Source organism: Watersipora subatra, chromosome 11 (assembly GCF_963576615.1).
Source record: "Watersipora subatra chromosome 11, tzWatSuba1.1, whole genome shotgun sequence".
In the NCBI taxonomy this organism is placed as follows: Eukaryota; Metazoa; Bryozoa; class Gymnolaemata; order Cheilostomatida; family Watersiporidae; genus Watersipora; species Watersipora subatra.
Genome location: NC_088718.1, coordinates 43997471 through 44023407, shown reverse-complemented (window position 1 = coordinate 44023407; position 25937 = coordinate 43997471). Strand labels below are relative to the sequence as shown.

General features: G+C 33.1%; 1 protein-coding gene across 1 annotated transcript; it reads right to left on the bottom strand.

Moving 5' to 3' along the window:
* Positions 1-13484: 13484 nt before the first annotated feature.
* LOC137408116 (acid-sensing ion channel 1C-like) lies at positions 13485-24932 on the bottom strand. The gene is made up of 10 exons (XM_068094506.1): positions 24928-24932; positions 24663-24792; positions 21400-21542; positions 20029-20204; positions 18290-18426; positions 17769-17867; positions 15843-16014; positions 15606-15668; positions 14077-14187; positions 13485-13636 (listed from the first exon to the last, which is right to left on the bottom strand). Exons 1-10 carry the CDS (start codon positions 24930-24932, stop codon positions 13485-13487), a joined length of 1188 nt encoding a protein of 395 aa, XP_067950607.1.
* Between the last annotated feature and the right edge of the window lie 1005 nt (positions 24933-25937).

The window sequence follows — 25937 nt, the reverse complement described above, 5'->3', positions numbered from 1 at the left end:
CTGCCAAGTGAATACAAATCATCGTATCAATGTAACTCCTATATAACTATCTACTCAAAATAGATGTTGCCTCTACATTAGCTTCTAGAACTTGCTAAAGCCCTGTTTTTAGGGTATAAATATGTACAAACTACTGTATGTATGGCTACATCGATTACTGTGCACATTTAATACAAGAAAAACTACAACTTTCTTTGGATATTTTTTACAAGCATTAACTAGCTAGCGATTGTCGGCATTGCACCAGCATTTGCAATGCACTAGCAAACATCATCTTCAATAAGTGATTAATATCTTCTACATTGCATAGAGTTGTAAGCGGCCGTCTTAAAAACAAAATAAGTAATATTGTGATCACCAAAATGTATATCAATTATCGGTAGTCACATTGCTTAATAAAATCAAATGGTCCAACAGCCTACTCATTGGTAAGTTTTTATTTATATCATTACAGAACTACAATTTTGTTTGACATAAAAAATTGTTGCACATTAAAAAATTCAAGTACATTTAAAATAAACTATATTGCACCATGTATTGTAGTGGCAGCCAGCCAGCACTAACATCAAGTGTTCAGGCTGCAAAGTCCCAAAGTAGTAGCGCGTTTTATAAGCCGAGCATTTGCGTAATAGTCAGGTCTGCTAACAAAATCAAGTCAGCATGGTCAGGTTATACTAATTATAATGGACAAAGAATCAGCTCGGCTACTTAGGCTATGCTCGGATAAACCAGTCATATTTTTGTTTAAACCTGGTTGTTTATTGTCATAAATTATATCAGCATTGAACTTTCACTGTTCATCATCATCGATTATGTGAACTTTAAACCGATAGCCTTGATGGAGCAATGCAGATGAATCAGGAAGGTTTCTAGCTGTCAAACATTTCTGATAGGTTGCGGAGCATTGACGAAAGCACGTTAAATGTGAACCGGATTTTCGTGTATAATTTTCAAGGATAATAATTATCGGTCGCTGATAGCGAAATTTATTTCCATTATGATAATTGCTGTGAGACTAGTGTTTGATTAGAACACATGGCAACAGTGAGATTCTTTTGAACAGAATTAAAAAAAAACAAATTGAAGCAAACTACTGCATAAATACTGTAAAGGATCTGACCCCGGTAGCTGAGTCAGCTTTACTTCCTAACAAGGGAGACGCAACCTGAGCTACTGGCCGGCCTTGTCCGAAGCCTGATTGACTTGCCTGTGGCGGTCAAGTCAGTCCAAGACAAGAACCTAGTAGTCAGGCCTACTCCGAAACCAAACCCCCGGCCTGCCTTCTGGATCTCTATCTCAGGCTAGTCCGGATCCACTAGTGGCTGGTCTTAGGACTGGATCTCTTGTGCCATGGCACACCCGATCGAGTCTAGACAAAAGCCGTGGATCGCCTCCTAGCCTTCTAGAGTCACCCTGGCAGTTCCGTCTGATGGTTACCATGAGCCTGCTTGTGCAATCGGTGAGCCAACCAGGCAGGCGTCAATAGAATCAGTTCGTACGAGTATGTAATAGTTTTATTAATGATAGCTTCAACACAAGTGTTCACAAGTATGAGTGGTATCAAGCACACCTTGCCTACTTACTGCGCTGGCTTATATAGCCAGCACCATTGAACTTAAAACCACTGGAATGGCAAGAGGTCACTCGCGAGTACGGAAATTCGGTCGACGCCATTATCAGTTAATGTTCAAGTTAATTTCATTGCGTTCAATGTGAGAAAGAAATCTAATTTCAGATTTAACAGCTATGGAAGGTCACGAATACATCGCTCAATCAAAGGAACAGACTACTTAGATTGCTACTAATAATTTATGTACGAGAGATAAGGGTGTAGGTGCACAGTGCTATTGCTATTCCATGAACTACAAAAACCGCAAGAATGGACTTCTAAAGGAAAAGGCATGACATTTCACAAGTGAGTCACTTCTACTAGTTCTGTTACTATTGCTCAAGTCTACGACTACTAATTATAGTTGTGCTACTACTAATTAGTACTGCCACTAGTTAGTTCTACTACACTAGTCACTGGGTAAGTGAGAGTCGATCAGTGTCACTACTGAGTGTACGAGTTTGACTGTATTTTGTCGGTGATTAGATAAATTTATAAGCTAGTGAGTGAAGTGTTCTTCCTTCAGAACGAAGGTTTTTTATTATTTAAATTTTGAATTTTGTTTATATTAATATTTTGGAACTACAACCCATTAGGTTATTTCTAAATATTTATATTTGAAGGAAGTGTTTGTCGTGCTTATAATATTATTTATTGTTGTACCTGGATCTAGCCAGCAGTAAGGAGATAAGAGTAATAATACTATTGTTATTACTACTGTTGCTAACTACTACAGTTTCATTTTAATTTTTAGATTTCCAAACAAAGCAACTGAGAACTCTCGTTATTTACAATGGTATTGCAACCGCAGAAGAGTGAATAAGCCTGATCCTTGAGCACTTATCTGCAACGAACATTTCAATTATCCATGTTTTAACAGTAGGTTAAAACGTTCGACTGAAGCCATTTAAAGGTAAGATTTTTCAATGTTGAATGATACTTTTCAATGATTAAATTTAAAACCATATTGTCAAGCACAGTGCTGCAAGGTTGCTCAACTTAAAGTAGCTATGATCTAAAAAAAATTTAGAAACCTCAAACAGCACCCAAAACAGTGACAGCTGCCACAACAAGTGCCTATGAATATGTCTGCAGCCTAGCAGTTGTGTGATCTGTTCTCTGTGATTCTTCATCTTCGTTTTTGGGATTTAATGTCCAACGCATAAATTATGTTGTCCTTTTTATCAAATGTTAACTGTGTAAATGTTTTTTTCATTTCCTAGTTGTTGTAATAAAACTACATAATAATCCTGCAAATCATAAATTCTAAATTGATAGCAATAACTTGCAATTTAGAACACAAAACATCTTTTTGGAACAAAAAAAAATCAAAAAAATCGATTTAAATAAAAAAAATCAAATAAAACAATAGAAATCGATTTTTTTGTTTTAAAAAAAATCATCGATTTTTAACAACCCTGCGTACAACACAACAGGGTAAGACATGGTGAATCTTTTCACATCAAATAACGGTAATGTGAATTTTGTTGCAAGTCAACCATTAAGCTTTATGCCTAAGATGGGTGTGAATGACTTCCAGTGAAAATTGCTACATTTTCATTTTACATAGCGATATGGTAGCATTTTGAGCTGTTTTATTTTCATTTATTTTATTACTTGTATGGTTGTTTATTAGGGTACTATGTTTATGTGAATAAGACATTCATTTTTGTTGATTTTATGTAATTGCTATAATTGATGCTTTTGTTTAGGGGGTTGGAATAATAATCCTACTGTTACTCAGTTTAAGGCTACCTTCCCAAACTTATCATCAAATGTGGTGCAGAATCAGATGCTAGTAAGACAGGTAATGTTACTGCTCAAAACGAGATTCTCATCATACAGGCTACTCCAGAAGTTGATCAGTTTGTGGAACTCAATGATTTCAGATGTCAAATTTCTGTTATAGGTAACAGTATAGTCTATATAGCTGGCTACATTGTGCAAAAGCTAACTAAAGTGCTGTCGTGACAATGGCCGTCAGTTGCTGGTTACCACTAAGTCAAATATCCAGTACCGACATCTTTATACTCTACTCAAGCTACAAAACAATGGAGGATTGGTGCGTCCATCAGACGATGTCATCAGGATCCTGCTAGTTGCAGATCAATACTTTCGTATTCATACAAAGCCAGATCCACTCCATTGTGTGGTGTATTTTATCAGTAGTGTAAGGTCTAGTGATGTGTTATGCTTTGGGAAACACCTTACGGATACGGCAGATGGCATATCCAACCACTGCGTCATTGATGAAAAACTTTATTCAGTCGTTTTATGATCTCCGACAGCATCATTATGCTAAAATCCTGCACTCAAACTGCAAGGTGCATCTTTGTGGCATACAATAGTAAAGTAGTACTTTTTAAAGGCCAGTAACGATATAATCACTGTAATATTCATCTGCAGCTGTTGTTGTGCTGTTATTCCTAATCTAATTTAGTTCTAAGAAACTGATGCACCTTGGCTCAATATCCACTTCTATACAAATCTCCTTTTACACAGTTTCTGTAACGTGTATGTATAAGTTTAATCATCTGATTACACTAATTCCTGCATTTCCTTGTTTGCATTATTTTGATTATTCTCTATTACAACGGTTTTTAATTTCCGTTTAGTTGTTGCAGTAGTTCATTCCATCTTTTACAGATACTGTATTATACATATACATTCATAAGCTATTATCACTTAAATCTTGAAAACAGTTTCTGTTTTGGCAGCATACCTATGTGTTGTTTTTATCGAAATACTTCATGTGCTAAGTTTTTCCATATGCATTTATGCATATGTAATATAAATTTTAATATAATGGAACAGTTGTTATTTGCCTGAATATATCATTTGCTGGGTTTATGCATTTGTAATACAACAGTTTGTATGAGTAACATGGTCCACGAAAATCTATTATACATCTACTTATCATTTGATATATTCTACTCCATATGTTATAAATAGGTTTTCTTCTATCAGGTCACTCTAAACGTTGTGTAGGAGTAGCTTTCATTAACACCCAGCTGGAAAATAACTATTCAACATGTACATTTCTGTCATTTTTCCCCGTTTGTTTACAAACGGAACTAGCATTCGATTAGCTTTCCAATATGGCGCATATGTTTACGTATTATTATCAACGTAAAAGTCACGTGATTGCCATTCCAGGGGTTTTGAGTTCACTGGCCAGCACCTATGGTCTAGCTCCGCCCATTTATCTATTTATAGCACAAAGGATGTACAAGATATAATAAGATTAGTACAGGATAAACGAATGATTATATAACAAAAAGGCAGTTCAGGAATATGATTATATAATAAAAAGGCAGTTCAAGAATGCGATTACATAACATAAAGGAAGTTCGGGAGGTTCGGGCAAGTGCTAGTGAGGATATATATATAAGTGCAGTAATTGATATACATGTATGTCCCGGTCCTCCACAATACCGAAGAACAAAAAATTCATGATTATACATTCATAGCAATAGTGGAAATCTACAGAGCTGTGTGTAATAGAGACTTGTGCACACTTCAAAATGAGAATCAAAAGAGTAAAAAGTAGCTGGTAAAAATAAATAAACTTTTGGTGAAAACTTACCTGAGGTTTTAGGAAAATATGCCGATAGGATATGCAGTTGCTCAGACAGCAGAATATGCTACCACCACAAACATATCACACCTACCAGCATCGTTGTCATCACCTCCACCCCAAAACTTTCCTTATCATCATAACTAAATGTCTATAACTAATATATATACTATATATAACCTTTTATTTTGTTATATTATCATATATGATTATCCGATCATATTATTATATTATCATATGTTGTTGTATATACTGTATATGATAATTCAATATAACATGTTTCGCACATAAAAACCTTCTGAATATTATTAAGTGCATGTATTTGTGTTTTATGCAGCGCAATTATAGTTTCTTACTGTGATTCACAAGAATTTCTATTGAAGACTGCAGGAGTTATGGAAAAAGGCTTTTGCAGTTTAAACTGTAGTTTATTACACAATTTACTGATTCAGTAGATCTGCATGCACAGGATTATCAGTTATAATATAATATAAATTGGACTGGTAAAATTTTTTGTGTGAATCAAAATTGTACTAGTTATTGAAAAAATTTGGATTGATTTACAAGTGATTTGTGTCATCATGAGACTAATGAGATTTTTCTGTTATAATACTATTTGTGGTGTGCATCTACCTAGTCGCCACTGGTCCCGGGAAGGCTTTGCCGGTCTACAGAACCTTGTGTACTATTTACATATCTACACAAATCGATCTATTTAGGCATCTCATTGCTCTCTAGTATCATAGCTATAGTTGCGGGTGGCTCAGCCTAATGGAGCATAGAAAGCACTTTGGGTGTCTTCTCACACTGGTGACCTACCAATCTCTTGACCCGTAATAAAACCGGCAAAGAGATAGACAGTATTTCAATACCGGAAAAAGTGGTATTTCACTAACAATCCCAATAAGGTTGGTGATAAATCTTTTTTTATCAAGTAGAATCTCACTTAGACAATCTCACTTCAATAAAAACAATTACTCGAAGCACGTGGTACTAGTTCCTACTATTAGTTCCTACATGAGCGAAAACACAAATTTTTCTGGTGGTTGCAATGATCTGTTATTAATTATGCCACGACCATCGTTTACGCTTCAGCAACCATATTGTATGTGAGAACACTATATCGTCAACTGTTTACTGGTACAACCTTTAATGGGTTTGTGATAGTGTTAATATTGTCATCATCGACAATCAACGAAGCATTGTTGCATCAACGCAAAGATACAATGATATAGTGTGAACCAGGATTTAGATACCAGTGTTCAGTCACATACACAAAGAAATGGAAGGAAGGAATAAGCAGGGCCTATTGTGAGGAGAAACATAAAATGAGCCAGCATAAATCGATACAACAGAGTAATATGAGCACGCTATAAGTAATAACGTTCACTTGTTTATGGCATATGACTTCATGCAGCTACATAGCCTATATTTATCTGAAACATATACTCTGGTGATTATCCAGCTGGTGTGTTTATTTGCTTTGCCTGTCAAATGGAAAGTAGAGGAACGGGCAGTTTCCTTTACAGTATTTTAAAAAGCTGCAAAACTGAAAACTTTTATGACTGATACTGCTGCTAAAATGGGCAGCAGACCACTCAACTTCTATAGCTAATAATACAATAATAGAAATTTCTTTTTTAAATTATCCTCCAACAAGATGTATTACTTTGTTTTGACTCATTCATTAGATTAAGTTGTTTTTATTCCTAACACCCGGGCGCTTGTTTAGAGCATTATACACTGCTTGTATCCAACTAGTTTTTGAAATGCTATATTCATACAATGTGAGAAATTCAGAGGTTTGTTTAAAAGTGCGTACTTTCGCCATCAATGGTAATCCATATAAAGAAAATCACAAAGTTTATGTGAAGCAAGTGCATGTTAAACATGCAATGTATTTACAAAAGGGTTAGTCACTGAAATAGTATGTAATACTTTGGTAAAGGTTGATGGCATTCACAAGTACACTACTAATATAACGCCGTTAAATCATGATGATGGGCTTACCAGCAATGGGTAGACATCAGATGACAATGCTTTGGAAGCCAATCATTGGTAAAGTAAGAGTAAGGCAATGTTTATAATAATAAAGTTTGGTGTGTACTGGCTAGGTGATATTTATACTAGCAAGGTAATGTTTATACTAGTAAGGTAATGTTTATACTAGTAAGGTAATGTTTATACTAGTAAGGTAATGTTTATACTAGTAAGGTAATGTTTATACTAGTAAGGTAATGTGTATACTAATAACGTAATGTTTATACTAGTAAGGTAATGTTTATACTAGTAAGGTAATGTTTATACTAGTAAGGTAATGTTTATACTAGTAAGGTAATGTTTATACTAGTAATTTAATGTTTATACTAGTAAGTTTTTGTTTATACTAATAAGTTAACGTTTATACTAGTGAGGTGATGTCTATACTAGTAAGGTAATATTTATACTAGTCAGGTAATGTTTATACTAGTACAAATGTAAGATAATGTATATGCTAGTCAGGTAATGTTTATACTAGTTAGGTAATGTTTATAATAGTAAGGTGATGTTTATACTCGTAAGGTAATGTTTATACTATTAAGGTAATTTTTACACTAGATAGGTTAATGCTTATACTAGTAAAGTAATTTTTATACTAGTAAGGTGATTTTTATACTAGTAAGGTAACATTCACACTAGTAAAGTAACATTTTCATTAGTACAGTAACGTTGAATGAGTCACTTTATACCAGGTAGGTTCAATGAGTTAAACGTCATTGAATATCTACGATACTTTCTATAGCTGACTCAAAAGTATTTCGCTGTCTAAGATTATTACTAACCTATAATTGTGTTGTTATAGAAACATTCATCAGATTTTATTGTACATAAGTGAATTGATATAGCAAACTTAGTCTTGAGAGACCTTCTCTGATTCTTGTATCAGTTTTTATTCTGCCGTAACCATAACCATAGCACTGTTATGACTAAACATAACAACGTTCTACAATTTTTAAATCTGCAATTTACAAACGTAGAATACACTAAAAACCTATAAAGGTATATGTACATACATTCAAATGCAGCAAGTAGCACTGCAGAACAATGAAATATTTTTCTGTTGTGTCAAAGGTAATGTAAGTATTGCGTCAAACAAAAAGATACGAGAGGAGAATAATATAAAACATTTATCTTGAGTTCCTCGAAATAATTATTTCACTAGACAAATGTGGAAAGTATGACTTATTTCTACTTAAGCTGAACACAAGCTGGTCAACAATCCAGCCTTTGCTTGTACAATGCGTTGTACCTAGCGCAATGAGGGGTCAGTGTGTGTGGGCTATAGCTGTACTTTAGCAACAGGTGAAATGTACTATAAAAAGATAATGTTCGCAATTTGCTACAATGAAACATGCTTAAAATAGAGTACAACATACATAAAACTAGATTAAAAAGCAAAAAGTATTGCAATATTAGCAGGCTCATAAGTCTAATAGCGCTTGCACATTGTGCTTTCTGAAAGTTTGTCGCCTTTTGGTACCCATAATTTTTTTATATGAAGCTTTCTTTCTTTGTTCCCAACTATCAAAATGAATGCAGCTAATAAAGTTTGTGTCAATAAACTGAACATTTAAACATTATAAACAAAAAAAATTTCAACTTTTTGCGCCACATCAAATATTAAACTTCAAAGTGTCTATGAGTTCGATTCAGAAGTTTTGTAAAGCTATGTATTCTCACATCAAGGGATTGTAAAGAGACCTCAACATATGTCATTTAAAGATATGTATTCTCAGATCAAGCAATTGTAAGAAAAGCTCAACTCTTCAGTGTAATAGGTCTAAAAAATGATCTAGGTTTTTTAAGAGAGAAATAGAAACGAATCCAGTGCACAGACAAAGTTAGTTGTCAATAAACATACCGTATTAATACTATGAGGCCATTATGGAGACTATAATTAATGCAGTAGCAATGCAATACTACAATGTAATAGCAATAATTTTTTACCCAGAAATATTATGAAACTGATATACAACGCGCTTATCAACTCAAAAATTAGTTACCGTCTTGAGTCCTGAGGAAACGCTCCATTATATTATTTAAAAAAATTACGAATATCACAAAAGCATCTAATGCCCATATTATTTAATAAACCATCACTAAATTCATCTCGGTCCCTGTTTGTTCAGCTCTCTGTTTTGCCTGTTGACTAACTTTATTAGTATATTACGCCCTTGATAGCTCATTCAAAGTTTTATTCAAGTGATGACAAAACCAAGAAGGATTCACACCATAACAGGAAGTTTTTAGAAACCAATCTACCTTTACCATTATTTTATACTGGTTCAGATCGAAAAACAATTGCATACAGAGTACCATTGCAAAGGAACAGTCTTCGAATAGACTTACGCAAAACCTCTGCTTTTCTTAGTTTTATAGCTAATATGAATAGCCATTTGTTAAACCTAGATTCCTAGAGCAAAGAACTGTCATTTAAGTTTGCCAATTTCTGATGGTCCAGTTCCTCAACTAACTGTAGTGCAACTGCGCATGTGGGCCTCATCACGCCTTAACAATAGAAACGCTTTAACAATAGAAACTAAGCTTCATTATATTGTTCAACCTAACCAATATTATACCAATGTCATTATTTTGGCTTAATGTTATATATCTACTACTTAATGAAATAAAACACACACGCACACTCACACACACGCACACACACGCACACACGCACACACGCACGCACACACACACACATGCATACACTCACAACTGTATTAACATACACACGCTTAAAATAAACTCATTTGTGTATTACTTTGTGTTTTTTCATGTATCTACTAGATGGATTATGGTGATGTTCATGTGAATATTGTTAAACATCAAAAGATGTTTCTCTTTTCAGCCTAGTACTACTGTAATATATTGGTAACTGCATATTCTGACGGAAGATTGTGTAAAAACTATGTTTACGATCCTGAAATACTTTGCCAACTTTAACATGGTTTTTAAAGTACATAATCATACATGTAGCTAGAGTAGATCAAAGTGAATTAGAACCTTTTGAGTATTAGTACCGTTTTAATACTCAGTTGGCCAATTGTAAGGATTGTCAATCACATGATAAGATATAATGTGCGCCAAATAAATTGATTGTATTTGTCAAAAATACTTTTGATAGCAGATAGAGTTTAAAAAACCATGTTTGGTCGTGGGATGAGACCAATATGGAGACTATAATTAATGTAGTAGCAATACCTGCATATACTTACAGCTGTATTACCATACATATGCTTAAAATAAACTCATTTGTGTATTACTTTGTGTTTTTTCATGTATCTACTAGATGAATTATGGTGATGTTCATGTGAATATTGTTAAACATCAAAAGATGTTTCTCTTTTCCGCCTAGTACTAAAGTAATATATTGGTAACTGCATATTCTGACGGAAGATTGTGTAAAAACTATGTTTTTGATTCTGAAATAAATTGCCAATTTTAACATGGTTTTTTAAAGTACATAATCATATATGTAGCTATATATTTTTCAAAATATGTGTGTTGATACGCGTTCGGGTTAAAGATCGTAAAATTTTGAAAAAAAGAATTTGCATCGAAGAAGATTTAATTTTGGACCATGCCATTTTTCAGATTAACGCGTTATTCAATAGACTACAGGAATCGAATTGGTAGCTTGCCAATACAAGTCATTATATGAGAGCAAATACCTAACTGCTTTGCGTACGACACGGGTCATAGCATAACATAACGAGAAGCTGTTCGCTCACATTATTAAACATACTGGCTAATAGCGCAGGCTAATAGCGAGTAACTCTCACTACTTCTCATTATTCGTAAGACAAAACATGTTTCTCATGATATGTAGTTTGAAAGATAGAATGGCAAAAGTTGTTATATTTTAAATAAAAATAAATTTTCTGTCTAAAGACTTTTTTATTACCTAGGCAACGCCGGGTAGGACAGCTAGTCATTTATGTAGTTACTGTAGATCAAAGTAAATTGGAACCTTTTGAGTATTAGTACCGTTTTAATACTCAGTTGATCAATCGTAATGATTGTCAATCACAGGACAAGATTATATGTGTTTCTAATAAATTGAGTGTATTTCTCAAAAATACTTTTGATAGCAAATAAAGTTTGAAAAACTGCTTCTAAACTTCCTATATTTTATATGATATAATTTTATAACAAAATGAGTTTTTGCCATAAATGAGAGAGAACAAAAAATACTAGTGGTTCTCATAATTAAGTAACCATATCTTTCAAATGAAGGCTCAACTGACTGTAACTAAAATATCAACCAAACTTAATCTGAAAGAGTAACCCTATGTTAGGGTAACTCTATGTGTTTGAATAGTTAAGTAGAGTCTATGAATATGCATGCACCGTGTTGATACAGATTTATACCGTACTGGTACATCAACTCTTTTATATATTTTCTAGAGTTGTTTGTTACTGAAATACATTTTGTCCCATAGTCACTGTACTACATACCTGAAAACATCCTACTGCACAGTCACTGAGCGACATATACAAAGATACATGTACCTTATTGCATAATTACCATGCTACACCTTTGAACCATAACTGTCACAAACAACTTTTATTGTATTTACTAGGTAAGTCAGACACGCTGATTCCGATTTTGTACTTAAAATAAAGATTAGTCCACTAACTTTCAGAGTAATAAAGGCTTTTATACAGCGTTTTAATATTGGTCTCGAAAACAACACGATCGGCACAACAAGCTTCCCTCATAAATACGTGATGTAACCTAGCTTTTTAGGAACAGAAGTTATGTAGGGATGTTCAGACCGATTTAGAATAATAGTGATGGGTGTTTTAAAATCCATTAATATCTAAATTCAGCCTTAAAATAATCTCAGTCTTTTCTGAAAAGTAGATTAGCTATTTAACATTGCATATTTAAAAAAGCGCAATAACAACGCCAGCTTGTGATAAAACCGCGCTCTTTGAGCTAATTTTTCTCAGTGTTCAGCCCATTTACACATCATGTAAGAAGCTACGAGCAATTTTAAATAGTTTATATACCTTTCATAAAAGACTGCGATTATTTTACAGGCTGGATTTAGATAATAATAGGTTTTAAGACACCCACCTCTATTCTTCTAAATGGGACTAAACATTCCTAACTTCCGTTCTTGAAAAAGCTAGGTTTCATCACATATTTATGGGCGGAGCTTGTAATACCGATTGTGTTTTTTCGAAACGGATATTGAAACGCTTTAAAAAAGCTTAAATGACTCTGAAGGTTAGTGGACAAATCTTTATTTTGTGTACAAAATCGGAATCAGCGTGGCTGATTTACCGAGATACTAGGATAAAAGTTGTACGTGACAGTTGTGGTTTAAACAATCTGTTAGCACAAACTCAAAAGAATATCAATACTTTCAATTCCAACAGCTGCTTGTCATTTATTTGATCTGCTAAAAGGATCTTTCTAACAAATCCAAGTTGGTATTCATTAAAACTGTTGTTTCTTTTCAAATTTAATGTTGCAATACATCAGTACAATATTTATAAATTGAATAAAGAATTAAAGAATATCAACACTTTTGATCCAAATAAGTGCTTGTCATTTATTTGATTTGTTCAAATGATCTAGCCAACAATTTAAAATCGGTATTAATTAAAATTATTGCTTTTATTCAAATTTAATATTGCAATAATTTAGCCAATTTAGTACATTTATCAGTTGAAGAATTTAAAATATTTGTTTTTAAACCATCTATAAAAATAAAGGACAACTTTTTTGTTTCTTTATACATTTTTTACTTTAATACAAAGAGATTATTTTTAAAAGGCTCAAACTTGATATTGTATATTGTTCAAATAAAATTTTATAAGAACGTCTGTCAAAATATCTAAAGTTATTTTATTTCTCACTAAATAAATTATATACTTCTTTTCTCTAAACATTAAGCAAACAGAAATTTTTAAGGTTTTGTTAAAACTAAACCAAACCTTGAATGCCACAATAATATTAAAAAATCTCCATCACATTTTTCTTATTAGATAACCTAATTAGTTGCTGGGCTTTGCACACACACATTTCTAAATAGATTTACAATAAAATCAAATGAGAAACTTAAAAAGTATATTAGCATATAAGTTATTTTGACTTTGACTTCACTCACAATACATGTATTTATTATGTGACTCACACATATGAGTTTGTTTCTTAGAACTGTACTAGTCAGAACAAACTGTACCTTTGTATGAATTTACAGAACTAGTAAGTCTGATAGTCGAATTGTGCTACAAAATTGGTTTTTAGTTTAGGTTGAATTTGGTAACAGGAGTTGTCTTTCTGTTTGAAGCTTTACAGAGCCTGTATGAAATCTTCAAAACAGCAAACTCTATAAACTCAGCCATGGTAAGAAAACTTCCTCCTATACAGATACCCAGGGTGCCTCCAAGGTTTGCTAAAACAAAAAAGTAATAACAGTTTCCTGTTTGAGTAATAGCAAGTGAATAATAAAACTATTGTATACATGCGAATAAGTTATATATTTGAAAAACTTTGCGTTGATTTGATTTTAAGCTGAATTCCCACCTACGTGAGTTTAGCTTAATGGAGCAAATAATTGAAAAACATGACAATAACAGTCATTCCAAATTTAACAAAACACTCAACTCTTTTAAACTCTAGCTAAATAACATCTTGAAAATTTGAAAAGAAAAAAACAAAAAACAAATTGGTGGCATTTATAAAAAAATTAGTGTTCAAAGTTAAACACTCTCTAAAAAGTCTGAAAAAAATCATCCAGCGTTGGGATACCATAGCTAAATTTTCAGTTATTCACCTAAACTGAATGTTGGTAACAACCATGATTATATGATCACACATGATATGATCACATACCTATGAGATCATATACAGTGTATAGATCTATCTCCGTCACAAGCTCATAGGTCATCTCAGAGTAGCCAATGGTGAGCAAAATGTGATTGTTTCGATAGTCAGCAACTAGATCTACAACACACGGCTACATCAGCATTCCGTTATATCATTAATAAACATAGTTTGACAATTTCAGCTTGTGATAGACTTTGGTTGAGTTAAAATGGTTGGTCTTGTGTGTTATAAAATGCAATTAAGTAATACATTCATAGTAAACTGGCCTTTAATTGTGGCTATTATCACTTTTTAGTGACGTTGAGTTTTTCAAATTTGCGGCAATTGCTAAATCCAGTTTGGAAAATTGATAATTTGTTAGAATAAAACTTTGGCTCCCATTTGCTAGTCAATAATAACTTTTATTTTTTATTTTTGTGGGCTTTTTACAGCTACCATTTAAAAAAAAATCCAATATAAAACATTTGAACTTGTCTCTTTAAAATGTAAAAGTTAAATGCCGGTGTTGCCCGGGTACTAAAAAGTCGTTGAACATTGCACAGAAACCTTTAATCTTCATTAAGTCCAAACTCCAATGATGATTAAGTGTTTGATGCATTTTTATATCTGCCATCAAAGCCTCAGTTAAAAAACATAACATTTACATATATTTATATTTATATATTTATATATTTGTATATATCTTAAAGATTAAGTTGATGAGCTGATTTGATTCAAATACCTATAAAATATATTAGCAGCAAGTATAAATCGGAAAAACCGTTCTCAAAGAGAAAAAATTAGATTGTTACAAAATATTAAAAAATTTTAAGGAGTAACTACTAAAATTTTATAATACGGAATGTACAGAGTGAATTGTATGTACAATTTGTGCAATAGACTTCTCTCACAACTCTTTGTTATTTCTGCTTTTTGTCATTTATCATGCCTGAAGTAGATGGAAAATATAACTAAGAGTTCATTGGAGAGATTTATTTAAAAAATTTATATTTGGGATTTATTAGCTTAGATGTCTACATAGCTGCTTTATTTGTACTTTTATTTCTTCAAACGTAACAGCTTCCAGAACTGATGAATACACAAAATGTATACTTGATATTGTGGTCACACAAATGTTTGCAATGAGCTTTTAAAAGTAGTTTGCCTCTCAAAGCTTATTGAAAGAAAGAAATCATTTGAGCTCACCTTCTGACCAATTAGCTTGTAAAACTTTACTGGGAAACTTGAATGATGAGATGCGTGCTGAATATTCCACTCTATCACACTTTGATTTGCAGTTACATTTTTTTAGATGATTTTGGTCTTTCATGAACTCTCCTAAAAATTTATTATCAGTGATTATATACAAAGAATATCATAATTTATACATTATGCTTTACATCTAAGAGACATTAATAAAATATTGATACAGATATTTGTTGTTGCCTGGTGTGTAATCTCTTTTTATATAATCTGAGCTTCTCTATAAAGAAATGAGATAAAATATTGAGAGTTTTCTGACCACTATTTTGTGCTTCTGGAGCGTGTCAACTTACTATCAGCAGTATAACGACATTCCAGAAGAACCTTCAGGTTACAGACATCTGAGTTATTCAAGGCTGCAAGAATCAAACAGTTCATAACTTACATTATAATAAGATTACAGTACAGAGATGAGAAGACAACTCCTTTCAATTTCTGACTAACATTATACACTATATACTACCGTAAAAGTTTTGAAAAAAAAAAACAGATTATCGCTTAGAAACATTTTTAGAACGAAAAGTACTTACGAGGTTGGTAGAAGTCTCTACACCCACACTTTTTCACAATGTAACCCACTCTGCACTCATCTACACATGCAGTCTTAGAATATGAGTCATAGTAGGAGAGAGGATTGGGTTTGTTTGCTGAGTCAAAACAGTCCGCTTGACCATCATCTGCGGGTGGAGGCATTCTTTGTATCTAAGTAATAAACTTGACTATAGTATATTAACTATTAAACTATTAAAGTGAACTATACCCACTAAACAAAAACACTGCAAAAAATTTATAGAGTTTTTTCAACTAAAATTACATATTTTAAAATACAATGATGACAAACAGCCTAATGGTCAATCCATTTGGTCTGTGAACAAGAAATTTGAGTTCTACCTTCCAAAAGATTGAAAATGATATTTTACATAATTTATTGTTCTATTTATGCAGGATAGGTTGTCAGTTGACTAGAAATCGCCTCAACAGAGTTTGGGGAGAAAAACAGTACGGGAAAGATTAGCTTTATATCGCTGCGAAGGCCGATACCAAAAGGAGACAAATCCCAACTAATTGCTGTCAATGCATTTATATTTCTCCAGTTGTCAATAATGCAATCAATTGACATCTTTTAGTGAAATAAATAGCTGCTCTCATAGGAGTCACAAGTTTAGCTGGCACTCATGTTTTTTGTGAAATTGTGTTTATTTGAAAGAACAAAATGAAGCTACTTCAACCTGCAAACAGGGTCAAAGTCATTTGCCTTTTTGTTCTGCAAAAGTTTGTTTAAACAGACAGTTTTGTAATTTGCTGTTATAGCTCACAGACTCTCAGGGTGAATGTGAATTTTCTGCTGTCACTTCTTGCTGACACTGCTGACCAATAAGGTGAGGCGAGTGATCATTTATAATATAAGAAACTGCAATAACCAGACCTTTCCCTACTTCGTTCATTTTATTTATACTAAAAAAACTCATATATGTAATACAGTCAACAATAATGTTAAGTTAACTTTGCATGACCTTCAAAGTTTCCTATGACTTTTTAATTTGTAGTCAATATATAAACTCATTGTAATTATGACTAACTCAGAAAATATAACAATGCACAGCATATAATATATAACCTTCTGGGTGACTTCTTTGTGGAGTTAAAAGAGTATATATACTGCTATTTGCCAAGATACTTAAGAGATAAAAAATTTTCTGGTACTCCTGAAGGTCAATTGCCTCTAAAGCAGGCTTTAAGATGACAAAAACTCAGCCTTTCATTTCAACTTTTTATATTTTAGAGATCTTTGTAATCTATATAAACAAGCTTGTACATATAGGTATAACTCAAAGATTTTGTTTAATGATTTGGATGAAAGTCCTTTTTAGGGTCTAACAGTGCAATTTGTAGACTTGTACATAGTTTAATTTCTAAATAGAATATATAAAAGAAACAAAAATCATAAGAAATTAAACTTTATATTGTATTAAGTTGCTGTTGCGCATTGGGTTAGGTTATGGACTGTAGATTGAAAGACCCCTGCGTGTGATTCCTTGTTGTGCAAGACTGTTATACCGCATTGACTAAGAATAACTGTATGCAGTAAATCGGGGCAGAATGTTCTTTACAACAGTTTGGTAAGATGGTAAGATAGTTTATTATAGAATTAGAAGGTAGATGGAAGAGAGATAAAAAAATCGTAACGCATACTTTAGGCTACACCTACACGTTATTAAACTAGCTTAACACTAACTTCAAGTTGTCTGCTTTATATATGTAATAGACCTTTAGTATGTAAGGGGATACAGTTTAGATTGACACCGCTGACGACTTTGATTGATTTCTGTGTCCTGAGTATAAAATAATGCTAGTTTTGATGCCACTTAGATGCAACTGTAGATTACTGCTGTTCGAAAATAACACATGTTAATGGCTACCAAGGACTATTTAGAAAGTCGTGAATCAAAAGCTACCTCCTTCCGTTTCAGGAGAATGTATGTTTCAAACCCAGGAACAAGACCGTAACCCGTCTCTTCAACCAGTGGAGTATCATCCTTATCATGTATCACAACCTGAACATGTTAAAGAATGTTGAAAATAGGTATACAAGACAAGACTGTTTGAGTGACCTAAATAAAAGAATACCATTTACAGCTGTTTGGCCAAAATAACTAATCATAGCAGATATAGACGACATTTTACAGTCAATTTAGAACCTACCTAATTTGTTTCTATAAATGGAAACATAAACTTGTCAATATTTCTAACATGCTGTCAATCAATAAAAATGAAAATTGTATCTGCATGATGTCTATCGGTAGTGTACAATGGTCAGACTATTCACTTGTCACACCCAGTTAACAAGCATGTCGACTAGATGCTAATAACAGGTTATTCCTTTCAAACTCTCAGGTCTTATAAGTATTATTCTTACATTCATTAACTTATTATATTATGTTAGATGTATATATAGATGAGATTTCTAATTACTTACATAAAAACCTTCAGAGTAGGCTTTTGGACTAGAGTAATATTCATCTGTGTTGACCATCAATTCAAAATTTATTCCAGCGGTTCCACCCGTCATAAAAGTTTTGAAGCTTCCATTTTTGTTAAACTGGAAACATTGGCCTTCAAAATTAAATGTTTGTTAAGAATCTTCATACATAAATTGCAAAAGTCTATGTGTATGGACATATATGGGTGTGTATGCGTATGTGCATACATTCGCTCACATGAATGCTATAATGGGAAATACTGAAGGACGCATGCAAGCACCCGCATGAAAACTAACGTACGTGCGTACAGTCAATTGCACGTACACACATTGTTTTATTTTGTTTCATAATTTATTTGACCTACACAAAAAATTTTGCTCATGATATAAAGTTTGAAAGCTACAGTAGTTTGACAAAGCTTGAAAACCTTGAAAGTTGTTATATCTTTTCTCTTGTTCGAACTGCACAAAATACTTTTGTCATGATATGAGGTTTGAAAGTTAGAATGGCAACTGTTGTTATTTGTTAAATAAAAGCAATATTTTGTGCAAAGACTTTTATTACACGAGCAAAACTCGGCATTCACAAAGTTTTCATACAAAGCACTGCTTCCCAATTTCCTAATATAGAATACGGCCAGAAAACCTAGCAATGCCTGAAACTTCTTTTACTCTCAGTCAAATAGGTTGGGAGGCTGGTTTTTAAAAACAGCCAAAGTTTTGATGTCAAATACTTTGAAAGACTCAGTAAAAAGCAAGGAGCATGTGCAGGTGAAACTTGCATGGAAGCAGCCAAAAGTGTGGAAAGGCCTAGCTTTGCCACTGCTTAGTCTACACACACGCGCGCTCACGCTCACGCGCACATGCACACACGCATACACCCATCGAAACATTGAGATCTGTTTACATGTATGCAGCTAAACTGAAAGGCAGTCAGTTACTTCTACTTAAAAAACTCTGACTGATTTGTAATCCAGTTTGAGATAATTACAATGGAGAATGATATAGACGGCAAATAAAGAGTTTCATATGAAACTGATTTGCAGAAGAGTCAAACTCATGACATTACTCTTAGTAAATCCACAATCTGCACTAATTGTCAGTGTTTAGTGCTGCTACAGGGCTAGCAGTAAGCTTGCAATCAGATAGCTGCCGGTCAACTTTTAAGTGACTGGTTCGTAGGCAGCAGATAAAGTAGTGTATTTAAACAAAACAGAATTATTTGAAGACCAATTAAAATGCATAAGATTGTATGCATGTAAAGTTTAAATAGAATTGGTTTAAAAATGAGGAAAAACATTGCACTTCTGCGAATTATTGGACACACATACACGATAACAAAATTAGACTTAACAATATAGATTTCAAACTGGTTCAGTACTTCTCACAAAAAAATGGATTTCTCTGTATACATGATATGCATACATTTCATGTATATTATTTACAAAATAAATTATATAACGTATAAATGTATATATAATGGTTGAAATAACAATTAAATTACAAATAAATAACAATTAAAAGTGACTGCTTACGTATACGTAGGTGAATCTATAAATAGTTTAAAAATAGGATAAACTTAACTTCCATGTATTGTCAGTTTAAGGGAGGAAGTTTTTCCTCTCATAAACTTGCGTTTTTTAAAGTACAGCTTGATTTTATAAAAATAAAGGACACAGTTCAAGTTGTTAGTTTAAAACAAGCAAAAAATTTGGAGAGACATGAAAATCATCTACCTGCATCTGTAGGAATTGTGGAGAATAGTTGATTACAAGGCAGATGTTCAGATTTTTCCACACAGTATCTGATACTCTCGCCTAACTGTAGAGAAGTGTTTAATACCAGATCTGTCAGCAGACGCTTTCCTTCATCAGTGGTCACGTATTCAAACCTTGGGTCACTCCAGTTAAGGCTTTAACAATAACAAACTAACGATAGCAAAATACCAATAAAAATATAAGCAGTATAAATAATAAGGTTATATGATAAAACAAGCATTGACTTGCTAGAACTAACAAAACATCCAGATCTTACTGCTCTTAAATACCTTAATGTTACATAATTGAATCTAACCTATATGTACAATTATTGCTAGTCATTATAATGCTAGTCATTATATGATTGGTAGTCTTGCTATATATATATATATATATATATATATATATATATATATATATATACTGTATATATATAACAATCAATAATCGTAGTTGTCTAACCTATATAGAGAGAACACAACTACGCATACATCTGGCTTGTACAAAATTTAGATAGCAGTTTGTGTTTTTCTTAACTTATATACTTGCTATGAAGCTACCTTTCTCCAAAGTACCAAATAGTTTGCGAATAATTATTCAATTTATAAAATTTAGATAACAGTTTGTATTTTTATAACACTTGTTCAACTTGCTAAGAAAATATCTTTATCCAGAGTACAACCTCATGTTTTATAAACTTTAAATATTATTCAGTTACCTCTTTCTTTCATACTCAACATTTTACATTCTGTAACTCCGTAATAAAAGAAAGCCTGTAAAAGCTCATTATTTTATCGTCTTAGAGCAAACTCTTCGATCATACACTCGTTGCTAGTTTTCAGGTTATTTGGTTTTCAGCAAGAGGTCATTGCTGTTTTGCAATGTTGGACTTTAATATGAAACATTTCATTTGCATTTATCAATTATTATGAAATCAAATGAGTAGTTATGAGCACAGTTTTATGCATATGTCCTTTCAGTTTATCGACGTGTAATGACTTCCAGCATGCATGAAAGGCAGCAAAATAATAATTCAATAGCATTGAATTGTTGTTTTGCTTGCGGAAACTTTATAAAAATGACTAGCTGACTATTCACTGCAAAGTAAGTGAAGAGCTAACTTATCAAAAGACTCTGAAGCTGAGTATCCTGAGTCATGTTAAGTTGCAGGAATGCTTCATGTAAAAATATACAGACACACGAATCATATGCTTTTATCCCCAGATTCAACCTATTAAATCTGCTACTCTGTATTCACTCTCAGGTTGTGGTGTAAATTTTTTATTTGGTTTGCATAGGAAACCAGTAAGTACAGGTTTTTTCCACATACATTCTTTTAACCATTCTTACCTAGCCAATGATGCACTATCTCCGCCATACAGAGCAGGAAATACCTTATTGACAACATAAAATATATCTGGGTGTGTTTTGTTGAGCTCTTGTATAGCCGAGTATTTCCAGCTGTTTCTGTTGCAAATGGTAATTGTTGGAAACTAAAAAAAAACAGATGGTTATGAAACCTACTTTTCTTTTTAAGTTGTGGTGTTTGAAAGACAAAAAAATGTTTTTTTAATCAAATCTTGTAAAGCATTTGGTTTGTATTTTTGACAAAATAACTGGAATATAGCAACAAAAGTAATAGTTAGATTTGATTTGCCAAATATTCATTAGCAACATATTGTGGAGTATTATATTCTTTGATTGGCTATTTTAGAATTCTTGGTTTTTGAGTAATACTTGCAAAAGGCAAATTTATCAGATAAACCAGATGATACTTTTAAGTTGAGCTTTAAAAAATTCAAGGCATTGTGAAATAAGCTGCAATATTTTAATCAGGGTATATACTATTTCTTGTTGAGCCACAAAAGTTTCTAGCCTCTGAAGGAATATAAGAGAATGCCCCGGCTTTTAAAAATTTCACTATGATATTTTAGAATATAGTTATAGAGCTACATATGTTCCAAAACTGGGGAAAGGGTTAGTTTTGAAACAGCTTAATTTAAACCCACACACACCCAATCAAAACATTGAGATCTGTTTACATGAATAATTATTATTATGCAGCAAAGCTGAAAGGCAGACAATTACTTGTACTTATAATACTCTGACTGACTTGTAATCCAGTTTGAGATAATTATTTTACGAATGATATAGACAGCAAATAAAGAAATTCATATAAAACTGATTTACAATAGACTCATGACATTATTTTTAGTAAATCCACAACCTGTGCTAATTGTATGCATCCAGCACTGGTTCCGGGCTAGCAGTAATCTCAGTAATGTCTGGGATTTCATTCTATTCGATCAGATAGCTGCCGGTCGACATTTAAGGGGCTAGTTCTTAGGAGCCAATGAAGTATTTAAACAAAGTATTATTTAAAAACTATTTCAAGTGTACGGAACATATGCATGTAAAATTTGGATGAAATCGGTTTTAAAATGTGGAAACGGGAAACACATCACATTTCTGCCTATTATTGGACACACACAAAATAAAAAAATTATACTCATTTATTAATAAGTACATGTATGATTTTGTTAAGAGTATCAAAGTAATAAGTAATAAGCAAAACTATATTATTACTTATTAGATTTACAGTTATACAGATTTAGAGCTGGTCCAGTATTTCTCACAAAAATGTTTTTTTCTGCATACATGTATATGATATTCATACATATCATGTATATGTATATTATTTATAAATCGTATTATGTTACGTATAAATCTTAAATCTATATATACAATTCTCAAAGTATTTTTTATGGCTGTATGTGATAAGTCTGTCTGCATTCTACCTATAGCTATCATTAGAATAGCCTAGCTGGGCAACAATGCTGACACAATGGCATTGGCTACCGGCATTTTAAGCTTACTAACTAGGTTAGTGGAATTTTTCATTGGCAATGTGCCAGTTCACTTGACAATGGCCTGCCACTCACTGGAGAGTGGCCTGCCAGCAAGTGGTAAGCAAATCTCTTCTCATTGTTTATAAGCTGATTTTAATACCCGGGTAACGCAGGGAGGCACAGCTAGTGGATATATAATGCTAAAATAAATAGAAATTAAAAGTTATTGTTTAAATACACAAGACCAAATCTATAAATAGTATAAAAATTATATAGTAAACTGTAATTATATAACTCTAATATCGTAATTATAAAACTAGATTCTAGATTGTAAAAAAGTAGCTCGATAAAATGTTATAATTGAACCCGTGTCTCAAAATCTTTTTAAGCCCCACAAGATGTTTTAGGTCTGTTCTTTGCTAATTTATCTAACACCAAGAGTAACAGCAGTGTATAAATAAGAGTAACAGAGTAACAGTGACTTGACAACAAAAATAACAGTTTCAGACACCTAAGAACAAAGTAGTAGAGTCTCAGTAGTATAAGAACTAAAGTAACACAGTAACATTAGTCTAATATCAAAACTAACAGAGTAAAAGAAGTCTAAGTTCAAGTTTTGGTATCGGCTTCACAATTTCTATATAAATCTCCCACTTTTTTTACTCAGTACAGGGATGGGAAATTCATCAAATATTAATCTCTCTTGTTTAGCCGACTTTCAAAGAATTCTTTTGCTGCTTTTCTTACACTAGTCTACAAGCACGAGTGACAATCCAAAGTGACTTACTGCTAAATAAGTAAGCTTTTTTACTAAACGATACTACAAGCAAATCATACTGTCATCATGATGCAGAAATTAAAACTTATGTTTTTGTGATTTTTGCTTAAAAAATGTTTACAAAACTGATCAGAATATAAAAACCTGGGATTAGGATACAAATAAGTGATTAGGTTATTAAAGCAATACAGCTTCAACTACTTTTTAGCTAAGTCAGAATGGTAGGACACCAGGCTTCTACTACATGACAATATATAAGGTGGTGCTGTGACTGTTGTAACATTGTAAATGTTACGAGCAGGCCTTTAAAGGCTGACTGTGGCTTCAATTTAAACTGACTATATTTTTTGAGGCGGTTGTTAAACTATTCAGTTTTTATAAAGAACCTTTTCCATTGATTGTATCAGCTTTAAAAAGCAAATTTTTTTTACAATACTTAGCATTGAAAGGTTTCAGAGTATTTCTTCTTAAGAAAATGTGCTAACAATATTTTTCCGCCTTCATTAGTTTCATGTTATGCTACTCATTAAACCTACTTGCTGGTTAATCAGTAGGCAATGATGACGCATTTTATAACATTACTTAGCATGCTTAGGTTACCATAAAAAAACTTGCCCAATATTTTACAACTCAGAATATATCGCAACTAAATTCTGGTACTTTCAAACTTTTTGACAGTGTTTTTATTAATCTTATTTAACGTTTACTAAAATGATAGCAATTCTAAAGTCACTACCTTGTTTTCAAGCCAACAATGATGCAAAGTGCAGATTTATCCTCTACTGTAAAAGCTGCACAACAACTGAGTCAGTAGAATATTATTAAAATATATGTTAATAATATCTTACCTTAACTATTAAAACATAATAAAATGTTTTATTATATTTTAATGTTTTCAAGTTACTAAAAATATAACAGAATATAGTTTTGATAATGTTAATAGTAACAATTACTCTTTGATGAAATTTAACTTTTAAAAGAACTACCGTAAGGTTATCTGCCTCCTTTAGTTTTGTTGTTGTGCTCACAAACTTCTTGTGGTAGTCACTCATAAATAGACTGACTGCGAGCAGAAAGTAAGTGAGGGATCCAACAATGCCAGTCAGCCACATGCCTCTAAAAATACAGTAAAAAAGAAAACTGAGGGTATATTACAGCTAGAATACTGTTAAACTTAAGTATAAACTCTTAATTCAAATTTAGCTATCTTTTAGCGCCTCAACATTAGCTTGAGGCATTAATATAATTTACCTCATAATTATTCATAAAAACACTTCAAGTGTCAGTGTTTTTACTTTTAGTTAAGTTTATTTACTAAAGTTAGAAAGACAGACATCAGCATGTAGTGGCCGACCGCTTGGACGAGGACCAAGAAAGACCGGAATGTCAAAGTCAAGTTGACCGATCTAACAACCAGGCTGAGTCTTAGCACGATAGACACACACAATAAGTGGAATGGCTAGTGTGAGTAGCATACAGAGACTTGCTGGCTCCTTGCCGAGAGAACATAATCACAAAGCTGTTCTGCAGCACACTGAACTACTTCAGCCTTCAACACCATTTATTGGCAGTCAAAGCTGGTACGGATTTATGCCAGCTAAAACCTGGGAAATGCCAGTCGGTGGCCTGAGACCTGAGGAACTGAGACCTTAAACCGATTTAACCCCAGCGGAAGGCGATCTGACAACTGGTCAGAAAACCATTCCATGATGGACTCGAGCCTGTTAAAGTCCAACAATTGATGGAAAGACAACACAGAAAAGGTTCACCACTACAGCCTACACAAGGTTGCAGTGAAGGAGCGTTTGGTTGCAGGTATCCAAAATTGTTACGAGGCCTTAGGGAAGCCGGTGCCTGGGTACCTGGAAAACAGCCCAGTCATAATAGCACAACTCATGCTAAAACCGGCTATCACCAGGCTGCATTACTCGGAGTGCACTCAGAGACTAGCTCAATGAACCCAGAACTGTTGGTAGTCCAAGCCTGCTTCAGAAGCGGCAGGGCTGGCTTGCACAGTACCTTTTATTCTAGGCTGAATTAACACACCAAGTTTATACTCAAAGAGTGTTTTCCTCTGGAGGTTTTACCCAAATCAGCTGCATCTGCAAGATTCCATTCAATGCATAGTCTAATGTCTGCACCGAACCGGTCTTGTTTTGGTGAGCCTCCGGATCAGCCTGTATACACTCTACCTACCAAGTTGGGGAGGCGAGCGGGACATACCTTAACATAGTCGACTCCCTCTCGGTTTGACTGTTTTG